The following is a 19,473-nucleotide window of genomic DNA, read 5'->3' on the forward strand; positions in this document are numbered from 1 at the left end:
TATTTACAGTCATGTGTCACATCACAATGTTTCAGTCACGGATAGAGCACAAATGTATCTGGCCCCATAATATTATAAAAGAGCTGAAACATTTCTATTAACTAGTGATATCACAGCCATCATAACTTGTAATGCAGGACATTACCTTTTCTATGTTTAGATATGTTAGATACACAAATATATTTCATTGTGTTGTAATTTCCTACAGTATTCAGTAGAGTAACATGCTGTACAGGTTTGTGTCCTAGGAGCAACAGGCTATACCATATAGCCTGGGTGTGTAGTAGGCTATAACCATCTAGGTTTGTGTAAGTACATTCTATAATATTCCCACAATGATGAAATCACCTAACTACACATTTCTCAGAATGTTTCACTGTTGTGAAGTGACCCATGACTGTATTTTCCTATATACTTGATATTTTTGTGCATCTGCCCATGAGAATGTAGTGTAAGATCAAAGGATGCAGGAATGGGTTCTATCCAGTGTAGTACCCACTACACTAGTGGATGTCAATATGTATTTGTTAGATTAATATCTCAAGAACAAGCACCTTTCTCAGACACATAGAAGACGCTCAATATAAATGTTGAACTGAACGTTACTGGCAAATGTAACATGATCAGATGTAAAGAGGAGCAAAACAGAGGTCTGGCTCAAACACCATACTTCCAGAGTGCATAACAGGTAGCAGTTGATTACCATTGGGGACAGAAGAAAAGAGAGCTTGACAGCAGGGTATGGTGAGAAGGACATTTCAGGTTGACAGCACAGAGTAGGGGAAATACATAAATGTGCGGGAATATTCAGTGGTCTGGGATGACTACAGAGTAGAATATAATGAAGAAAAGAGTGGAAGGGAAAGATGGAAAGTTGGACTGGGATTGAATTATGAAAGTGCCAGAATGTTATGCTAAGGAATCTAGATTTTAAAATGTGAGGGCAAATTGAAGTCCAGGGCATGTTAGAAAACTAGAGGTCATAAAGTTTACCTAATTTACCAAGATTTCCTAGAGGATCTAGAATTGGAATCCAGATCTGCCTCTCTGTAAAGTTCAAGCACTTTCCATGACACCATACTGTTTCTTTCCACCCGCACAATGCAAATGAATTCTTATGAAACTGCTATTTCTATTCAGGGCTAAATGCTTCAGAAAAAAGATTTAATCTTTGGGATAATGCTATTTTGGGTTTTCTCCTACTTCTTGGGAAAAAAGGGTTTTTTTTCCCCTAGCTAATTAAGTGTGGTATTGTTCTTCCAGGGAAATCAGTGATGCATCGCCTGCTGCTATCAAATGTCAGGGTTAGAGTTCCTGATTTATTGCATGTGCCCGCAAAGCTTGGTGCAGAGAATCAGACACATTTCCCAAAAGTGAGACATATTGGGAAGTCCCCATTTACCTTCCTGGTATACAGCCCCATATGTTTGCTTTTTAGTCCTGAAAATCAATAACTGAACTCTCATTGATGTCTAGGCCATTGTAGTAAATAAAGAAGGAGGGAGGCTTCTGAGAGCTGAGAGGAAATTGTCATTTGAAGTGGTGCAAGCACAGCCTGGGGCTGAGCCTTGGCCTACATCCTGCCCAAGTGGAGGAGCAGTGCCCCATTTAACATCTGGTAGAAGTAAAGGACACAACTCCTGCCACAATGACTTATTTCCTTGTATTTGATACTGTCAATCCTTGAGAAATGTTTTCTTTTGTTCTCCCTGAGCAAAGGCTGGAAAAATTCCAAATTTACCTGGAGACCACACATAGTTCACATCCTGCTGTGTGGTTGAATATCTGTCCCCCAGTAGGAAACAGTTCTTCTAAAGCCTGTTGTCAACAATACCTTCCAGATGTTAGCATTTTACAGTTTAAGGAACTTAAAATAGCCTTCAAACTTTTTGCAAGTTTCTCTCATATCCAATCTATTCTTTTACTCTGCCTCCCAAGCTTTCTTTCTAGAATAGCAACCTGATCGGCTTAAGTACCTGAACTACCTCTTCTCCCCCATCAACTACAGAGTAAATTCTGGTCTTCAGAGTAACAAGAAACACACTTTAGTTCTCAGCGTATCCATGCACTTTCATTTATCTCTCCTTCTCTCTCAAAGCTGCAGTAGGGGTGAAGATGTGTGATACATTTTCTCTTCCATCATAAGGGTCACAACCAACACTCCTATAATAAAAGGTTAATAAGAGAAAAACATAACAAATTTATTTAATCCAAGTTTTACATGAAATGGGAGTCTTCAGAAATGAAGACCCAAAGACCCAGGGGAAACTGTCTGTTTTTATGCCGAAGTTCGATGAAGAATGGATAGCCTGTAGCCATGTAGATTAGACAAAAAGATATGAGTTAGTGGTAATGGACTCAGGGGGAAACACAGCAAGGCCTGTCCAGATTCTTCTTGATCTCTCTCTCTGTGTAGCATTCCTTCCTCCTGAGTATGGGGCAGGACTCTTTCACAATGAGGGTCTTCAAGGGAGAAGGGAGAGAGTGGCCTTTCTAGGTTTTATGGCTTACTTCGGGGAAGAGGAGTTCTAGTTTCTATGACCCATCTTGGAGAAGAGGAATTCTGGTTTCTGTGACTTGTTTTCGTGAAGAAAGAGTAGTAAGAGGCAGAGGGCAGGAGATGGTCAGGAAGAGACTTGGCTGCTTCTGAGGGCTTCCATTCTCCTTTAGTTCCAAGTACTTAGCATGCCAAAGCACCATACTTTGGCATACAGTTTCCTGAGCTCTAACACTGCAATCATGCTAAACTCCTCTATGGCCTTCAAACATTGCACTTGCTTTTATTCTTTATGGTTCTGATGACCTAGAGGTCAATAGCAAAGACCCTGGAGTCAAACTGAGCTGGCATCACATTACCACCATTTAATCAATGTGTAAGCTCAGGTAAGTACTAAAGTCCTCTATGCTTCATCTGCAAAATGAGAATCATTGAAGAACGTTCTCTCAGGATGGATCATGAGGAATAAGTGAATTAATTGGCATAAAGTGCTTAAACCAGTGCCTTGCTCAGTTAGTGACCAATAAAATAATCTGCTATTACTCTACCCACTATTGTGATGCTCTTCTCTTCTTTGTACAACGACTGCATCTCTAGTTTCCATTTTAGGGTCTCCTTGTGAAAAACCACTCCAGATTCAAAAGGTTGAGTTTAATCTCTATCTTCTGTGCTTTCCTGGAGTTTTGTAAAGTAAATCTTCACTTGACATCATGGATAGGTTCTTGGAAACTACAACTTCAAATGAAACGACATAACTAAACCAATTTTTTTCCCATCAACGTTATAATGAAATGACATTGATGATAATGAAATGACATGATGGCATTCAAGGACCTGCTGTACATTGTTTCACTTAAAGTCACAGTTTTCAATAACCTACTGAGGACATTGAGGACTTACTATATAATAATAAATATATATATAATTGACGAAACAGGATTCAAACTGCTAACTCTGCTAACTGGTCTCCCTGCTTCCACACTCTGCCCACTCATCTCAGTCTTTCTTTCACAAGAGTCAGAATGATCAGATGATGCCCCTTCTCTGCTTCTGTTTCTTCCGTGGATTTCCACTGCACTCTGATAAAGTCCAGCCTCTTGACCACAGCCTACAAATCCTTGCAGGATCTATCGTCTACCTTTCCATCTCCTTTTATGCTACTTTCATCTTGTTCTCAATTCTCCCGCTGGCCCCCTCTTGTTCTTTCCCAATTTTTTTTAATTTTTAGATTTGTGTATATTTATGGGTTATAAGTGAAATTTTTTTACATGCATAGATTGTATAGTGGCAAAATCAGGGTTTTTAGGGTATTCATCACCTGAATGATGTACATTGTACCCCTTAAGTAGTTTCTCACCATCTGCTGACTTCTTGCCCCTCATCCTTCTGGGGCTCCATTGTTTATCATTCCACACTCTATGTCTATGTGTACACATTATTTAGCTCCTACTTATAAGTGATAACATGCAATATTTGTCTTTCTGTGTCTGATTTGTTTTACTTACGATAATGGCCCCCAGTTCTATCTAAGTTGCTGCAAAAGGTATGATTTCATTCTTTTTTATGGCTATGTTCTTTCCCAATTTAGATAAAGAACACTGGCACTTGCTCTTACTTCTATTTGGAATACTAATTCCTAGGCTTCTTGCGTTGCTTTCTCCTTCTCACCCATCAAATCTCATTTGAGATACCACCTCTTCAAAGAGGCCTTTCCTGACCACCTTAGCTAAATTAGCCCTTCACCATCTGATTACTCTCTAGCACATCACCTGCCCATTTTATTCATGGTACAGGTCAAAATCTGGAATCACCTGATTTGTTTGTTTTCTGACTCCTTCTACTGGGATGAAACTCTACTACAGTGGAGATTTTGTCTGCTTGTTCACCATGCTAAATACAGTTCTTCAAAGAGTACCTGACACAAACTAGGTAGTCAAAAGATATTTCTTAAACAAATGCATAAATAAAAAGTAGATCTTTTGAGAGTAAATCTCTTCCACACTACCAGAGTCATTCAGGAATGACAAATCACAGAATAACAGAATTCGATGCTTTGTGCATATCAGAGAAAGAAAGTGGAAGGTTGTCAAGGTATCATGATGTACCAGTCCTCGCCTCCTCAAACACAATCTGCAAGTCCCACAGTGAAAAAATAAGTTAACTCATGTGAAGCATTTTACAAACACTTTTAAAAAAGTTTTAAAACTCCTAGGAAAGCAAGATTTAATAGTCAAAGAAGTGAGTAAATATGAAATGCCTGAACAGAGTAATGAGCTAAGCACAAAGTTAGAGACCTGGTTTTAATAGGGAACCACCACATTGAGGTCTGCAGCAACTCCTGCTTTCACGGAGCAAGAAATTGGGCAAGTGAACACTCCTTGAATAAAATATGTAAAATTAATTTTGGCTTATGTTCTATACTGTGTATAATAGAATGATAAAAATTATTTGATTAGCACTTCACTTTGTAGTTTAGAAATATCTCTATTTACACAGTTTATCTCATTTGAAAAGACGGTTGAGTGATAGGGTAGCATGGTGGACAATCCACATAACTGAGTATCGAGACACCTGTATGTGGACCCAGCTCTGTTAGTGAGAAGCTGTAACCTCAGCAAGCCACTTTCTCTTTCTGGGTCTCTATTTCCTTTTTGATGAAATAAGGGCGTTAGGCTACATTGCCTTTAAAGTCCCATTTTGTCTTTAAAGTCCCATCTATTGCAGTGATTTATATTTAACTCATGACAAATCAGGCTTCTCTTATTCTAAGTCCAAGAGATAAAGCTCTTATTGTGGAATTTCAGGCATCAGTAAACCTTTTCGGGTCCTCACTTATGTTCCTAAAATCAATCTGTTTGAGTGATCACTCTTTTAGGTGTCCATGTAAACAAAGAAGGCTGTGGTCTTTCTTTGAGTGACCTTCTTTCCCTTTTAATTAGTCTGTCCTCTTTAATGTCAGTTCCAACTGATTCCTCTCCCTGGTCCATCTTCCTTGGTCTAAGGGCCTCCCTAATTTCACATTGCACTGCAGTTCCTTCCACACCACCATCAAGAATGGCTGTCAACATTCACTTGTTCTATGTTATAATTCAAGGAAGAGTTGCCCAGTATCTACTCTAATAAATGTCTTTCTATCTTTATGGGCGGCTAGAGGCTTTTTCCTATAATTTAAATGCATCTTCTGTAGATTATGGTCCCTCCACCACCTTACATTTGTCTGCTGTCTCCTTGCTCTGCTAGTCATGGAAGGTGTTGGTAGTGGGAGCAGTGTGGGATGTTCAAGGGCACGTATTGGGTCGGGCCATGTATGGGCATTGCTTTGTGACATTCTTTCTATATTTTTGGTATTTTGCATTTCACTGGAACCTAACTATTTTTCATCTCTTCCACCTAAACCATTTGATGCCTCTGTTTCTTAAATATAAAGTACAGCTCACTGTAGCCTATGATCAGGAACCTATCTGCTCTCAAAATGAAAGCTGTTTTGGTCAGATCTAGCAATTAATTCTCTTCTTCCACTTATAGCTTTCCTCTGTAACTCTGGTGTAGGTATTTGATATATGGCTATAAGATGTGAAACACCTGAATGATTCTCTCCATGCAGGCGTTTCAGTTTATGATATTGTATGTAAAAGATACTAATTGTTCAGGTGTTCAGAAACACCTATAGGGCTTAATATTCTTAATGATTCGTTTTAAGGCTGGTGATACGCAAAGCAAACTACGTATTTTTCTGCCTGCTCTGTCTCTTTCTCTCTACATCCCTCTTTCTTTATCTTTTGAAATATCAGTTTGGAGACTTAGAATTACATAAGACATAAACCCATTGGATATAAGAATTGCTGTGTATATTTGCTCACCTACTCCCTCCTTTGGTCCTCAAGCTGCTGGTTTAGACTTTTTACAGGACACAGGCATGTAAAGGAGAAACTGTCAGTGCTAGGCTGAATTCTGTTGTTACCAAGATTTCTAGAAAAGTATTCCTCAGTCAGGTTGATTACGGATATAGCAAATCTATTTTTCCTAGGGTAGTTTCTCTATGCAGCCGGGCTTATAACTGTCTGTCATCCAGCTATTTCTCTCCACCTTCTTGTTTGCATAACAACCAAGGCAACTTCTGCAAATCACTGCGTGGAGACGATGATCCTGCCAGCTCCCTTTTGGAAATCGTGAGGATCAGATCTTGGACCATGTATCATATGATGCTTCTAATCCAAAAGAGGAAGGGCACTGGGAGTCAGCTCCTAAGTAAGCTTCAGAATTCCTGCTGGTACTTTTCCTTCCAGGAAGCAACTTTCCTTGATATTGTTTTTTACAGAAATATGAATGAATACTATATTTTGCAGCATTGTACACTTTTTTCCTTTTCTAGAAATTCTAAACCTCTGACACTGGTAGAGACATTGAGTACATTTTTTTCCATATCCCTACTTTGCTGAAGGATTTTCTCTGCTCGTTCACTTAGCATTGCTGATGCGTCAGTCTTTTCCTCCTCATCTCTTTCAGGGGCTGGAGAGGCAGAGGGAGACAGAGGAGCTGGTACTGCAGAGCTGTCGTCTGATTGGCTGGACCGTCGTAGCTGGGCTATAAAAGAGACCCCTACAGGCTTAGGAGGAAGACGCTCAGAGGATTCTGAAAATATCTTTACCGGAGAAGAGGCAAAGTACGCTCAAAGCCGAAGCCACAGCTCCTCCTGCCGCATTTCTTTCCTGCTTGCGAATCCCAAGCTGTTAAATAAGATGTGCAAAGGGCTTGCAGGTCTGCCGGCTTCTTGCTTAAGGAGGTAAGATTGCTTTCAGTCATTAACCGTATTAAACTTTTGGATAGACTTTCTCAGTTATTTACATGTTGTACTTACTAACCTAGTTCTGTGCAATTAGAAACAGTGTGGTCAGGAGAGCACGACTTTCTAACTTTCCTCCAAGACTAGCTAGATACTGTGACTTAAGACATGTGCTCCCCAAATTTCAGTCCTTATGTATTGTTTCATGTGACCTCAGTTTTGAGAACTGTTCTTTAAGCCAGGTCTAAGCAAGCTAGTTTTAATTAAGAAGTGAGATGAGGCTTGAGGCTATGTATAGTGGTCTGCAATATCTCCATCTGTGATTACTGCTGTTATTTAAGCATCCCTGGAGTACATAGAAGCCTGGGTCTGGGTTTTCTGATTGTATGCTACATCTTGTTTCAGGAAAGGTACCCCAGAATGAGGTTTGGCTCCATCATCAGAAAGGCACTATGCTTTCTGTGTAGTGCTGCAGTATCTTTCACTCTCTATGTTCTTATAAGCAAATGTTACAATGAGATATGAGTTCCAAAGCCAGATCTTCCTTATCTCTCTGCCCCATCTCTAGTTCTTAAAGTGTCTTATATGAGTGTGGTTGAGAAGTATTGATCATTACAAATCAGTTAACAGTTTTGTAGATCTCACCTTAAAGATATTGTTTTGTTAATATACTCTCTTGATTTTTTAAAAAGACTTTACAGACATACAGCTATTCATTTGTTTTTCGTTTGTTCAAAAAAGGTATAAACAAATGCATTCAGAGAATGATCGTATAGTAGTCAGTTGAAAATTAAACACAAAATGAGTGCATATTACATTACTTAATCTTGCAGTTAAAGGTAAAAAGTCAATCTAAAGGTGTACTACCTGCTTTCTTATCGCGCTGCAAATAGAAATTACCCCAAATTTTATTTTGGAAATAGTCTCAGAAAACATAATTTTTAATGTACTATTAAAACATTTACTTTTCAAATATTCTGTCATTCAGGAGTATGGAAGTATCTATGGCTTCTTTAAAATGAAGCAGGAGGGTCTGGCAGAGAGTATCTATGAAATAAGTTCCTCTGACCTTCACGCTTAATTTTCTGAATGGAGTGGAGCAAATTACTTCAAGCTTCAGTTAACTTACATATGAAATGAACTATACAAAAATACAAGAGTGTCAGGAGAAAGTTATGCCCTGGTAAATATTTTGCAAAACAGATAAAAGTTAATACTAGAGCTCTGTCCTCAAAGAGTTAAGCAGCTAATCTAAGGAGGTAAACTCTATGTCAGCAGAATGAACTGCTCTTCCCTTTCCTCACCAGTAAATTGCAAATCGTCTAGTCCAACATCTTTGCCACCAGTGCCTGAGGCTCCACAGGAGCCATCGCCTGCTCAAGGTCACATAGGTTGGTGGGTGAATTAGGACCAAATCTAGATATCCTGACTCCAATAACTTCTGAAGTCATTTTGGTTTTTATTTTTATGTTTTTTTTTTTTTAAATAAGAATACTTGCTAAGCACACTTAGCCCCTGCATTGATCAACAACTCTCAGATCTCAGGTGGATCCAGCACATAGAAATATGAATTCATTTCTATTTGGACTTCATGATATACTTATATTATCACCTTGGAATCACCCTAACATTCAGGATTATATCCTGTTATCATCAAAAAGGATGTTGCATCCCCTGAGCAGTCATCAGTCAGGGAAGCAGAGGAAGGAAAGTAATCTTGCAAGGAAGAGAAAATACTATTTAAGGGGCAGTCAGAGAACATAATGGAATTCAAACTTTCTGGGAAAACCTACATACATAAATTTATTAGGGGCTATGTTAAATGTCTTTCTATCTTTGAGGCTTTATTTTCCCCACTCCAAATAGACACATTTAGTTATTCATTTCTCTTAAAATGGTATTTCTATTTTTAAATTATTTGTTGGCCTTTTTAATAAAAGAGATGCAAGCAAGAGGATATTTAATAAAAAGTAAGAGAGTTGAGCTTAAGGCTTATTAAAAGACCCCCTTTTTCTAGTTAGTCAGGAGCCCTATTGTGCCAGGCTACCTATTAAATGGTGGCAATAAATGGTGGCAATAAATGGTGGAAGCTCAGTGATGACTCTAGCCTGCTTCTCCTAATAGCTTTTAAGCCTCAAATGCCCTTTAGAGTGTGTATGTCCTTTAAAGTAGCATTAAAAAGGAAAGCAGCAGCAGCAGATACTGTCTGGAAAGAAGCCCCAAGGGGCTGAGGTTTCAGCTTGGGCATTTGCTTTCACCGTCCCATGTTGCATTTCCCTCTGCTGGGGCTGCGCACCTCAGTGTATTCTTCCTCTATACCTCATAGCAGGAACTGCGTGGCCCCCACATACATGACTGGAACTGAATAGACTTTTACAGTTCCCTCTGCCTGCAGGGGAACAGATGGAAATAGCAATCACCTGCCAGAAGGTGGCGTGCAGCAAGGATGTGCATCTTTTGCCGCTACTGCTTTCCAACTCCTAAAAATTACTCAGAGATCACTCATGTTTTCAGTGATTCAGGTTCTACTGAAGATACCAAAGGTATTCTGTTGGTCAAAATGACAGGCATATAAAGGCTTCTGAGGTTTCTGAGGTAAACTGAAGGGTCAGAATTCCAGTTGTGAATAAAGGAACTAGTGTTACGACTCTGCCTCAAGGTTTTGTAGCAAGTCGTAGGGAACCAAAAGAGGAATCTTGTTTTCCTGAGAGTTCATGCCAACTCCAACTCCCATTCCCTAAACTGTCTCTGAGCCATAGACTAGTAATGGACTCTTCAAGCTCTATCATTAGGTATCTTTTAAAGAAAGCTGGTTATCACTATTTATTCATTATTTTTCTCTTCTGTGCAGTGCAAAAGATATGAAACATCGGCTAGGTTTCCTGCTGCAAAAATCTGATTCCTGTGAACATAATTCTTCCCACAACAAGAAGGACAAAGTGGTTATTTGCCAGAGGTAAGAGAAAAGGCCTTGGTGAAGATCTACTGAGTATTAACTATCTGATGATAGAGATGTTCTGTAAGAGGGAAGTTGTGCTCCTAGTTAAGCCAGATTTGGATCAAGATAGCCTCCATTTTCATGGAGATCTTAACTACATTTGAAATGTCTATACATTTAGTGAAAAACTGCCCTCATCAATAACATATTTTGTCATAATGATGGAAAATAAAATCTCTGCCTTTATTCGGGATCTTAGATTTCTTACCCCAATTTTTTATCATGACATTCCAATTATTCTGTTTCTCTCTATTTTTTCTAGGGTAAGCCAAGAGGAAGTCAAGAAATGGGCTGAATCACTGGAAAACCTGATTAGTCATGAATGTAAGTCTGACAGCAACCTGGGATGAGGTACTCTGGATAAGACAAGTTACATTATGCCGGTCTAATAGAAACTGCAGCAAGGCCTGGCTTCTTTCTGATGTTCAGACTCAGGAGACTCTTTAGGTCTTAAATTCAGTCTGTTTATAATTTTAATATGCCCTAGAGCCTTGTGATATACAATGAAAAGTTTAAGCAGGAACCATGTGGAAAACCATCTCTCTCATCACAAGGAAAAAGGGAAGAGAGAGAAAAAAAAATGATAAATATCGATGCCTTCTTGCAAAGTCAATCTCAGTTTCTCTTTCCCAAATCAACCTTGGTAATTGATAGCTGCATAGGTATTTCAGAAACAAAATACTTTCTTGAAAGAGGCTTCCAACTTGGGTAAGAATCATTAGGTAGAACTGGGATCCACTAGATATCAAACACAGATTAGGTTTACCTGACTCCTAAGTGACTTGAAAAAAGTGGGGGAAAAAGGAATTGCTTGAACCTACGCTTTATCCCCCAAGTACCTCAGCTTTATGTGAAATATCATATCCAAGAGGCTAGCCAGTGTGATGACAACTGTGGTCCTTTCTCCTGTATCATAGGTGGGCTGGCAGCTTTCAAAGCTTTCTTGAAGTCTGAATATAGTGAGGAGAATATTGACTTCTGGATCAGCTGTGAAGAGTATAAGAAAATCAAATCACCATCTAAACTAAGTCCCAAGGCCAAAAAGATCTATAATGAATTCATCTCAGTCCAGGCAACCAAAGAGGTAGGTTTTTTATGGATACATAAAAATTGTACATATTTGTGGAGTATGTGTGATATTTTGATACATGCATACAATGTGTAATGATCAAATCAGGGCAATTGGTATACACATATCTCAAACATTTATTATTTCTATGTGTTGAGAACATTCCATATCTCCTCTTCTAGCTATTTTAAACTATACAATAAACTATTGATAACTATAATCACCCTAATGTGCTATCAAACACTAGAACCTATTTCTTCTACCCAACTTTCTATCTATTCCTTCTACCCATTAGCCAACCTGACCAAAAAGGTAAGCTTTTATGGCAGAGAAATCTCTGGATCTTAGTGAAGGTTCCTAGAATATTGGAGTTGACTATCATAACCTTGACAACTCCAAATAAATCAGTTTTTAAAAAAATCTCTTCTATCCAGGTGACTTACCATAACCTCCCTTCATGAAATTTTCTGATGAATCTCCCCAATTTGTTAGACAGAACGGATCTTGCCCTGCCCACTCTAGAGCAGAATGAACCTTTTATACTCTCGCACATGTGCCGAGGAGGAGCCTAATGTCACTTTTTTTTGCTTCTGAAATATGGAGGGTGCACAGTCACTTACAGGTCACTACAAAGCATAGAGCCTTGCATCCTCAACAGGGATATAGGTCTAATGAAGCCTTGGCCTTTGCCCCTCAGGTGAACCTGGATTCTTGCACCAGGGAAGAGACAAGCCGGAACATGCTAGAGCCTACAATAACCTGCTTTGATGAGGCTCAGAAGAAGATTTTCAACCTGATGGAGAAGGATTCCTACCGCCGCTTCCTCAAGTCTCGATTCTATCTTGATTTGGTCAACCCTTCCAGCTGTGGGGCAGAGAAGCAGAAAGGAGCCAAGAGTTCTGCAGACTGTGCTTCCCTGGTCCCTCAGTGTGCCTAATTCTCACCTGAAGGCAGAGGGATCAAATGCCAAGACTCTATGCTCTGGAAAACCTGAGGCCAAATATTGATCTGTATTAAGCTCCAGTGCTTTATCCACATTGTAGCCTAATATTCATGCTGCCTGCCATGTGTGAGTCACTTCCACGCATAAACTAGATATAGCTGTTGGTGTTTGAGTGTTCATCAGGGTGGGACCCCATTCCAGTCCAATTTTCCTAAGTTTCTTTGAGGGTTCCATGGGAACAAATCTCTAAATAAAGGCCTGGTAGGTCTGGATTTTCAAAGATTGTTGGCAGTTTCCTCCTCCCAACAGTTTTACCTTGGGATGGTTGGTTAGTGCATGTCACGTGACATCCACATGCACATGTATTCTGTTGGTCAGCACGTTCTCCAGACCCTAGATATTTAGATGAGGTTGATCTATGGTATGCGCTTGTGTGTATGTCTATGTCTATATATATTATATTATATATATTACTCAAGTTGGAATATAATATATATTATGTATATATTATATATAGACATAGACATACACACATATACATTATTTCTGTACATAGATGTCTGTGTATACATATGTATGTGTGAGTGTATGTATACACACACACACACTTTTGCAAGAGTGATGGGAAAGACCCTAGGTGCTCATAACTAGAGTATGTGTATGTACTTACATGCATGTTTTCATCTCTGTTCTTTCATACTACATTTGAACAGGGCAAAATGAATTAACTGCCATGTAGGCTAAGAAAGAAATGCTAACCTGTGGAAAACTGGTTTTGTAAAATTCCATGGATCTTGCTGGAGAAGCATCCAAGGAACTTCATGCTTGGTTTGACCACTGACAGCCTCCACCTTGAGCACTATTCTAAGGAGTGAATAGCTTAGCTCCTTTGAGCTGGTTTTCACTGATGGCACATTTGAGCTCCTAAGCTGCCAGCCTTCCCTTCTTTTCCTGGGTGCCCAGGGCATGCTTATTAGCAGCTGGGTTGGTATGGAGTTGGCAGACAGGATGTTCAACTGAATGAAGAAATGCAGTTAAGGCCTTGCCAGCAACACCTGCCATAAGTTACTGGCTGAGCGAGGGCACAGAAGTTAAAGGTTACTGTTTTTATCCTCTATCCTCTTTTCCTCTCCTGATCAAGGTGCTCTTCTCATTTTTTCCTGAGAACCTTAACCATCAGATAAGGCTCCTTAGTTTATTGTGGTTGGTTGTTTTTCTTTATAATGGCTCTGGGCTATATGCCTGTATTTATAAACCAGCAGCAGGGGAAAGATCACAGTTTATAAGAGGGAAACAAGTTTTCACAATTTGAAAAGCCCACATAAGTGTTCTCTTTTAAGGTAGAATCTTGTTAATTTCATTCCAAACATCAGGTCTAACAGAGACTGGAGGCATTTCTTTTTAGGCTCTGAGACTAAATGAGAGGAAAAGGAAAGAAAAAAATGATTGTCTAACCAATTGTTAGAATTACTGTTTGAAACTTTTCAAGGCACATTGAAATACTTGAAAACTTCTCATTTGTGTTATTTATGATGTTATTTTGTACGTGTTATTATTATTATATTGTTTTATAAATGGAGGTGCAGGATATCACCTGAATTATTTAATGAATGCCCAGGAAGTAATTTTCTTCTCATTCTTCTAAAACGACTGCCTTTGAAAGTGCACACACACATCCACATATACTGCATTCATTGCTCCAGTATAAATTACATGCATGAGCACCTTTCTGACTTTTAAGCCAATATAATGGGCTGCAAAATGAAGACACCAGAGTGTGTGCATACAAATCTCACTGTATTAAAGATGTAGGTTTTCTAATTGTACCCTTCTTGTCTCTTCGACAATCTTGCCCTTAATATCCCTGGAGTTCCTCATCAGTGTCATTTTCTGTTATACACAGTTCCACAGTTTTGTCTCTAGTTGACTTCAAATGTTTAACTTTATTGGTCTTGCCCTACTATAATTGTCATGACTTTCAGATTGTATCTGAACTCACAGACTGCTGTCTAACTAATAGGTCTGGAAGGTCATTCTGAATGAGAAGTAAATTATTTTATGTAATACATTTTTGAGTGTGTTTTTCAGTTGTATTTCCCGGTTATTTCATCACCATTTCTGATGGTGAGCTTGCCTGCTCATGCTCCCTGGACAGAATACTCCTTCCTTTTGCATGCCTGTTTCTATCATGTGCTTGACAGGCCTCAAAGCTGATGCTTCCAGTGAAACACATGCATCTTAATAATAAGGGTAAATAAACGCTCCATACAAAACGATTTGCTTGGAAACACATTAATGATCCACAGAGACACGCTATGAGAAACATCAGGGTGTAGGGTGACTTTAGAAAAATACTCATACTGAGTCTTTAATCTCTCCTATGCCAGTGAACTCTGGGAAAGAAAGGACAAACTGAATATTGTTTATTCTTTAGTTCATGCCACTGCTCTGCTTGACTCAACTCATGGAACCAAGGCAATCTTAGCTTCAGAGACTGCTAAACAGACTAAGTGATTTGCTTGCAGATTCTCTATCGATTTTCAATGGATAGAGTTCACCTTCTAGAGCCATTCTTTTATTTCCACTTAACTGTCTGTTTGAGAGATGGTTAGCAGTGGGAAATCGAGAGAGTTGAAAGGAGCTGTAGATTCTTACCCAAACTTCAAAATCCTTCCCTCCCTTTTGTTAATTCTCTTTCCTGGAAAAGAGGTCATAGAACGTTCACATCCTCAGTAATAGGCCTTGCGCTGTGTCTGTTATGTCATGAGACTCCCATTTCCTGAACTTTCTTTCCCATTGGAAGAGTAGTAGTTACAAAGTGTTAAGGTTAGATGATCTTCAACACTTTTGAGTAATAGATCCTTTTAAGGATCTGGTAAAAACTATGGACCGAACTGTCTTTTAAGAAAAAATTGAGAGAGGAATCTAAATCTAAATTTTGTGTGTTTTGAGGGGAAACTCTCAGAATCTCCCCTCAAAACACACAAAACTATCATTCTTCTCTTATACTATAGGTGTGTCAGACTCTCACTGAGTCTGTATAGTTGCTGCTCCCTGTATTTGATAATATCTATCAAGAACTGCAGGGTAATTCAAAGTCACTGCTATTAGCAGCAAGTGTGAGCAGTGTTGGTGTGAGCACCTCCCTCATTCTTTCTTTCTTCTTTACAGTTGTCTGTTAAAGAAATAAAAAAAAAATTGGCTGACCCTTTTTCTGAAGATAATGTATATCAAGGACCACCTTTTGAAAAACACTTGTTATTGCTTGTTCTGTGAATGGTCTTTATATGAATAACACACTTAATTCTAACAACAAACTTAAGATATCTATGCCAATCACGAGCATTTCCCCTGAAAATTTTTATAGATGGGGAAACTGAGGCACAGAGACATAACTTGCCAAGGTGCCTCAGGCTATATTCTGGCACTCCACGTTAATAATGCATAGATTTTTAAAGTTGGAAATGTGATTACAGAAGTATGAAAGAGGAAAGGGGAAGGAAAATAAATAAAAAAGAAGTATCTTGATGATAAAATCAACTACTTATCAGCCCATGCCAAACATGTGGACAAAAAGAAAAGCATCAGAGCAAAGCCAGTCAGATAAAGCGGCTCATGTAATGAGCCAGACTCAAAAACACATCATAAAACTAAACTGCACCATTTATTTAATTCAGAGGCTGAGTTCAAAACATGAATCTGCTTAGGCCATTAAACCACAAGATGACCAACTAAATTATCTGATGTTTTAATATGCATTGTTTTGCTAATCCAGATGTCACATGGAAATATGACATGAGGAAGGAAAATACTGGGTTTTCTTCTGTTTATTATATAAATTGCAAAAAAACTGATGAGATGACTTAGAATCCATTTAGAATTAGAATACAGTTTTCAAAAATTTTGCTGCCCAGCTAACTCAGTCAGTAGAGCATGAGACTCTTAAAATCTTGCATGCAAAGAGATTATTGGGAGATTTGAGATCAGGAATTATTCTATTTCTAAGGCACCCAAATGGAGGCAAACAATGCCTAGAGAGCGAGCTAGGTTTCCAAAGGAGACTTAAAATTTAACAGTAGGGCTTGGTGCAGTGGCTCACACCTGTAATCCCATCCTACTTGGGAGGCCTAGGCAGGTGGATCACTTGAGGTCAGGAGTTTGAGACCAGCTGGCCAACATGGTGAAACCCCGTCTCTACTAAAAATACAAAAATCAGCTGGGTGGTGGTGGGGCACGCCTGTAATCCCAGCAACTCGGGTGGCTGAGCCAGAATCTCTTGAGCCTGGGAGGCAGAGATTGCAGTGAGCCAAGATCACACCACTGCACTCCAGCCTAGGGGACAGAGTGAGACTCCCTCTCAAATATATATATATATATATTTAACAGTAGTATCTTATACTATGTCCTGCCTATGCTGAGTGCTTTGCAGCTTTACATTATCTTATTAAATCCTTATAACAAAACTCTAAAGCATATGGTATTAATATAGTTTCATTGTAGATGGGGAAATTTTGATATAGGAGAATTTAAAAATTTACCCAAGATCATATACAAAAGAAGTGGTAGAGCCAAGGTTAAACCCAGAAATTCACCTCCACACGGCACACATTTGAGTACTCTAGTCAAAGAAGCCAGAAAAATAGGGACAAATAGAAAGAAGGAACAAAAGAAAGTAAAGGAAGAATAACAGGAAGAAATGGAAATGGAGAGAAGAGGTAAACAGATGAAAAGACTGGAGAAAAGAAGGGAAGGAAAGAAGGAAAAGACAGCAAAGAAAATGTGGAAGAAAAGGACATGAAAGAGAAGAAGGAAAGGAAATGAAGATACAAGTGGTAGGGAAGGACAAATGCCAAATATGCCCAGGTCCTCATGTCATAAGTCAGCTGTGCCTACCCTAGAGCACCATGCTACTCCTGGCTGGTCTCCATGTCCTACCTGAGCTGGGGCAGGTAAGAAGGTTCCCAAGGACTAGTGAAAAGTAAGTTTTGGAAGCAAGAAATAGACACCAAGGCCAGATTCCTCTCAGAATCACTTTTCTGTATCCTTTTCTTTCTCTAAGTTTGCTAGATATTGAACAATACACAGAGTGACTCTTTTGCTGTTGCTGTTGTTTAACACCTGAAGGAAAAAGAAAAAAGGATAAAGGAATACCTCAACTCTCCTTGATTTTATTTTACCACTGTTTGGGGAGGTATTTTACAGGGAATCTGAGTCAGTCAGTCACTCCAGGAATTACACTCAGACAGCATCCTGGCAGGAAATAGGCACTCGGCACATGGTCCTGGTCACATTGTTCCTGTTCCCCTTCTTGGAGGGGAGCCAATGGTGACCAGAGGGTTTGAGTCAAAGGGAATTGACCCCAAACACACACACACACACACACACACACACACACACACACACACGAGTCCCATAAAGGCAACAGCATGTGCAAATCAGTGGTAAGTTAGACCGTGATAATTCGTGAGTAGTGACCTCTTGAGAGTGACTTTGTAGGGTTAACTTTGAAGTCGTTGCTTCTGAAAAAAAGTAAAAGAAATTTTTTGTTGATTTTTTCAAGTATTATTTGTAAAACTCCTAGATTATTCCACGAATCTATTTGGTCTTTGTGTAGCTATCTTCTTCCAGGACAGGATATCCCTGAGACATCTCCTCAATATCAACAAATTATGGGGAACACATTCTAGTGAAGTCACATAAGACAAGATTTGCTTATCTTTTTCTCTCACCACCATACGTTTGAGATCTGCCTGCCTTCTGTTCTTCTTGTTTCTCCCCTATCAGGCCATAGTATTTTTACTACCCATTGCCTTCTAGGAGAAGGTATAACAAATAGGAAATATTCATATTTTTAATGCCTTTGGGGGTGTTAAAAAGCACAACTGTAAGGACTGTTTGTAAATTCCAGGTCAGATGTTGTTTCTCCTTCTCTCTTTCCTACCTTGATGATGGCATGATGTTACATGGAGTCACTCCAATTACAAACCACAGAATCATCCCTAGTTCCTACTTCTGATTCACTTCATGCACTCAAAAGTCACCAGACTCTGCAGAATTTCTCTAGAAAAACCCTATGAAAACCTATTCCCTCCTCTCCAACTGCATAGATGTAGTTTCATCCAGCCTCTTATGGTGCATGGCCTGGGTTACTGCCTTATCCTTTCTCCTGGCCTCTCAATCTCCCATCTGATACCCACTAATGTACTCCAAATAACTACCAGTCTGCTCTGAGATGCACATTTGGTCTATTACCTGCTTAAAATTTGCAAAACTCTCAACTCTAGGCTAATATTCAATACTCTTTATGATTTTGAATCTCTCTTTTTGGCCTCATCTTCTACAACTCCTCCTTTGATTTAGTCATGAAGATTTGCTGCTCCTGAAATAGCATGTTCTTCATTGCTGCTGTCATTGTCCAGCTCGGTCTTCTGATCTTTTCCTTTATCTAGCTAACCCCTGCTCTTTATTTTAAACTCAAATCAAGACTACTCACATTGAGAAGCCTTCCCCCACTTTCTGGCATGATTTAAATGTTCCCTTGTGGGATTCCTTTAATACTCTGGCATGCTTTTATTATTACTAGCACATTGTCCTGTGACCATTAACGTATAATTGTATCTCAAGAGACACCGCCAGTTCCTCAAAGTTATGAAACATGTCTCATTTGATTTGCATCAAGACGTGAGCCTAGTACACAGAAAATGACTATTTGTTGACAGAGTAACTGACACCAGTTTACGTACTCCTAGATGCAAACAGGAAGTTTGCATCCTCCCACTTCCTGAGTGCTTACTGTGTACTGAAGTTTACGTGACACAGTCCTGTTACAGTCTACTATATTCCTGCCATTTCCCTCTTGAAGAATACAAGGATATTTTTCCTAGCCTTGTGCTGGGGGATGGGGTAGAATAATCAGAATAAGGAAGATCCGGTTGAAGCCACTTTACAGAGAAAAGATTTTAAAGACTTTACCAGAGAACAGTGTCTTCATGTAGTTATTTTATACATATTATAAAAGTTTACATATATTTTATACAATTATTTATATATATTTTACAATAATATGATTCTTTATATGTGCAACCTTCTCATTTATACCCACAGCATAAAATCACTACAATTTATTATTTAGTCTCTACTAATACCACTTGAACCAATTTAATACACAGGACAACTCTTTGAT

At 39.0% G+C, this 19,473-nt stretch overlaps 1 protein-coding gene and 1 long non-coding RNA gene across 2 annotated transcripts; one reads left to right on the forward strand and one right to left on the reverse strand.

Annotated features, from left to right (window-relative positions):
* The first annotated feature begins 6,623 nt into the window (after nt 1–6,623).
* Nucleotides 6,624–14,563, forward strand: RGS4 (regulator of G protein signaling 4). The gene is made up of 6 exons (XM_005539826.5): nt 6,624–6,745; nt 7,004–7,280; nt 10,132–10,236; nt 10,541–10,602; nt 11,196–11,362; nt 12,045–14,563. Exons 1-6 carry the CDS (start codon nt 6,688–6,690, stop codon nt 12,282–12,284), a joined length of 909 nt encoding a protein of 302 aa, XP_005539883.3. The 5' UTR covers nt 6,624–6,687; the 3' UTR covers nt 12,285–14,563.
* On the reverse strand, nt 13,321–18,444 carry LOC141407561 (uncharacterized). Its single transcript, XR_012417092.1, has 2 exons — nt 15,272–18,444; nt 13,321–15,221 (listed from the first exon to the last, which is right to left on the reverse strand). It is a non-coding gene; the product is annotated as an uncharacterized lncRNA (long non-coding RNA).
* Between the last annotated feature and the right edge of the window lie 1,029 nt (nt 18,445–19,473).

The sequence above is a fragment of the Macaca fascicularis genome, chromosome 1, assembly GCF_037993035.2.
Source record: "Macaca fascicularis isolate 582-1 chromosome 1, T2T-MFA8v1.1".
Lineage (NCBI taxonomy): Eukaryota > Metazoa > Chordata > Mammalia > Primates > Cercopithecidae > Macaca > Macaca fascicularis.

What these genes read in the sequence shown, in the direction of transcription:
- RGS4 (XM_005539826.5), top strand. Translation starts at nt 6,688, where the DNA reads ATGTATCATATGATGCTTCTAATCCAAAAGAGGAAGGGCACTGGGAGT. An exon ending in CCGGCTTCTTGCTTAAGGAG is followed by an intron (nt 7,281 to 10,131) that starts GTAAGATTGCTT and finishes TCTTCTGTGCAG; the next exon opens with TGCAAAAGATATGAAACATC. An exon ending in AAAGTGGTTATTTGCCAGAG is followed by an intron (nt 10,237 to 10,540) that starts GTAAGAGAAAAG and finishes TATTTTTTCTAG; the next exon opens with GGTAAGCCAAGAGGAAGTCA.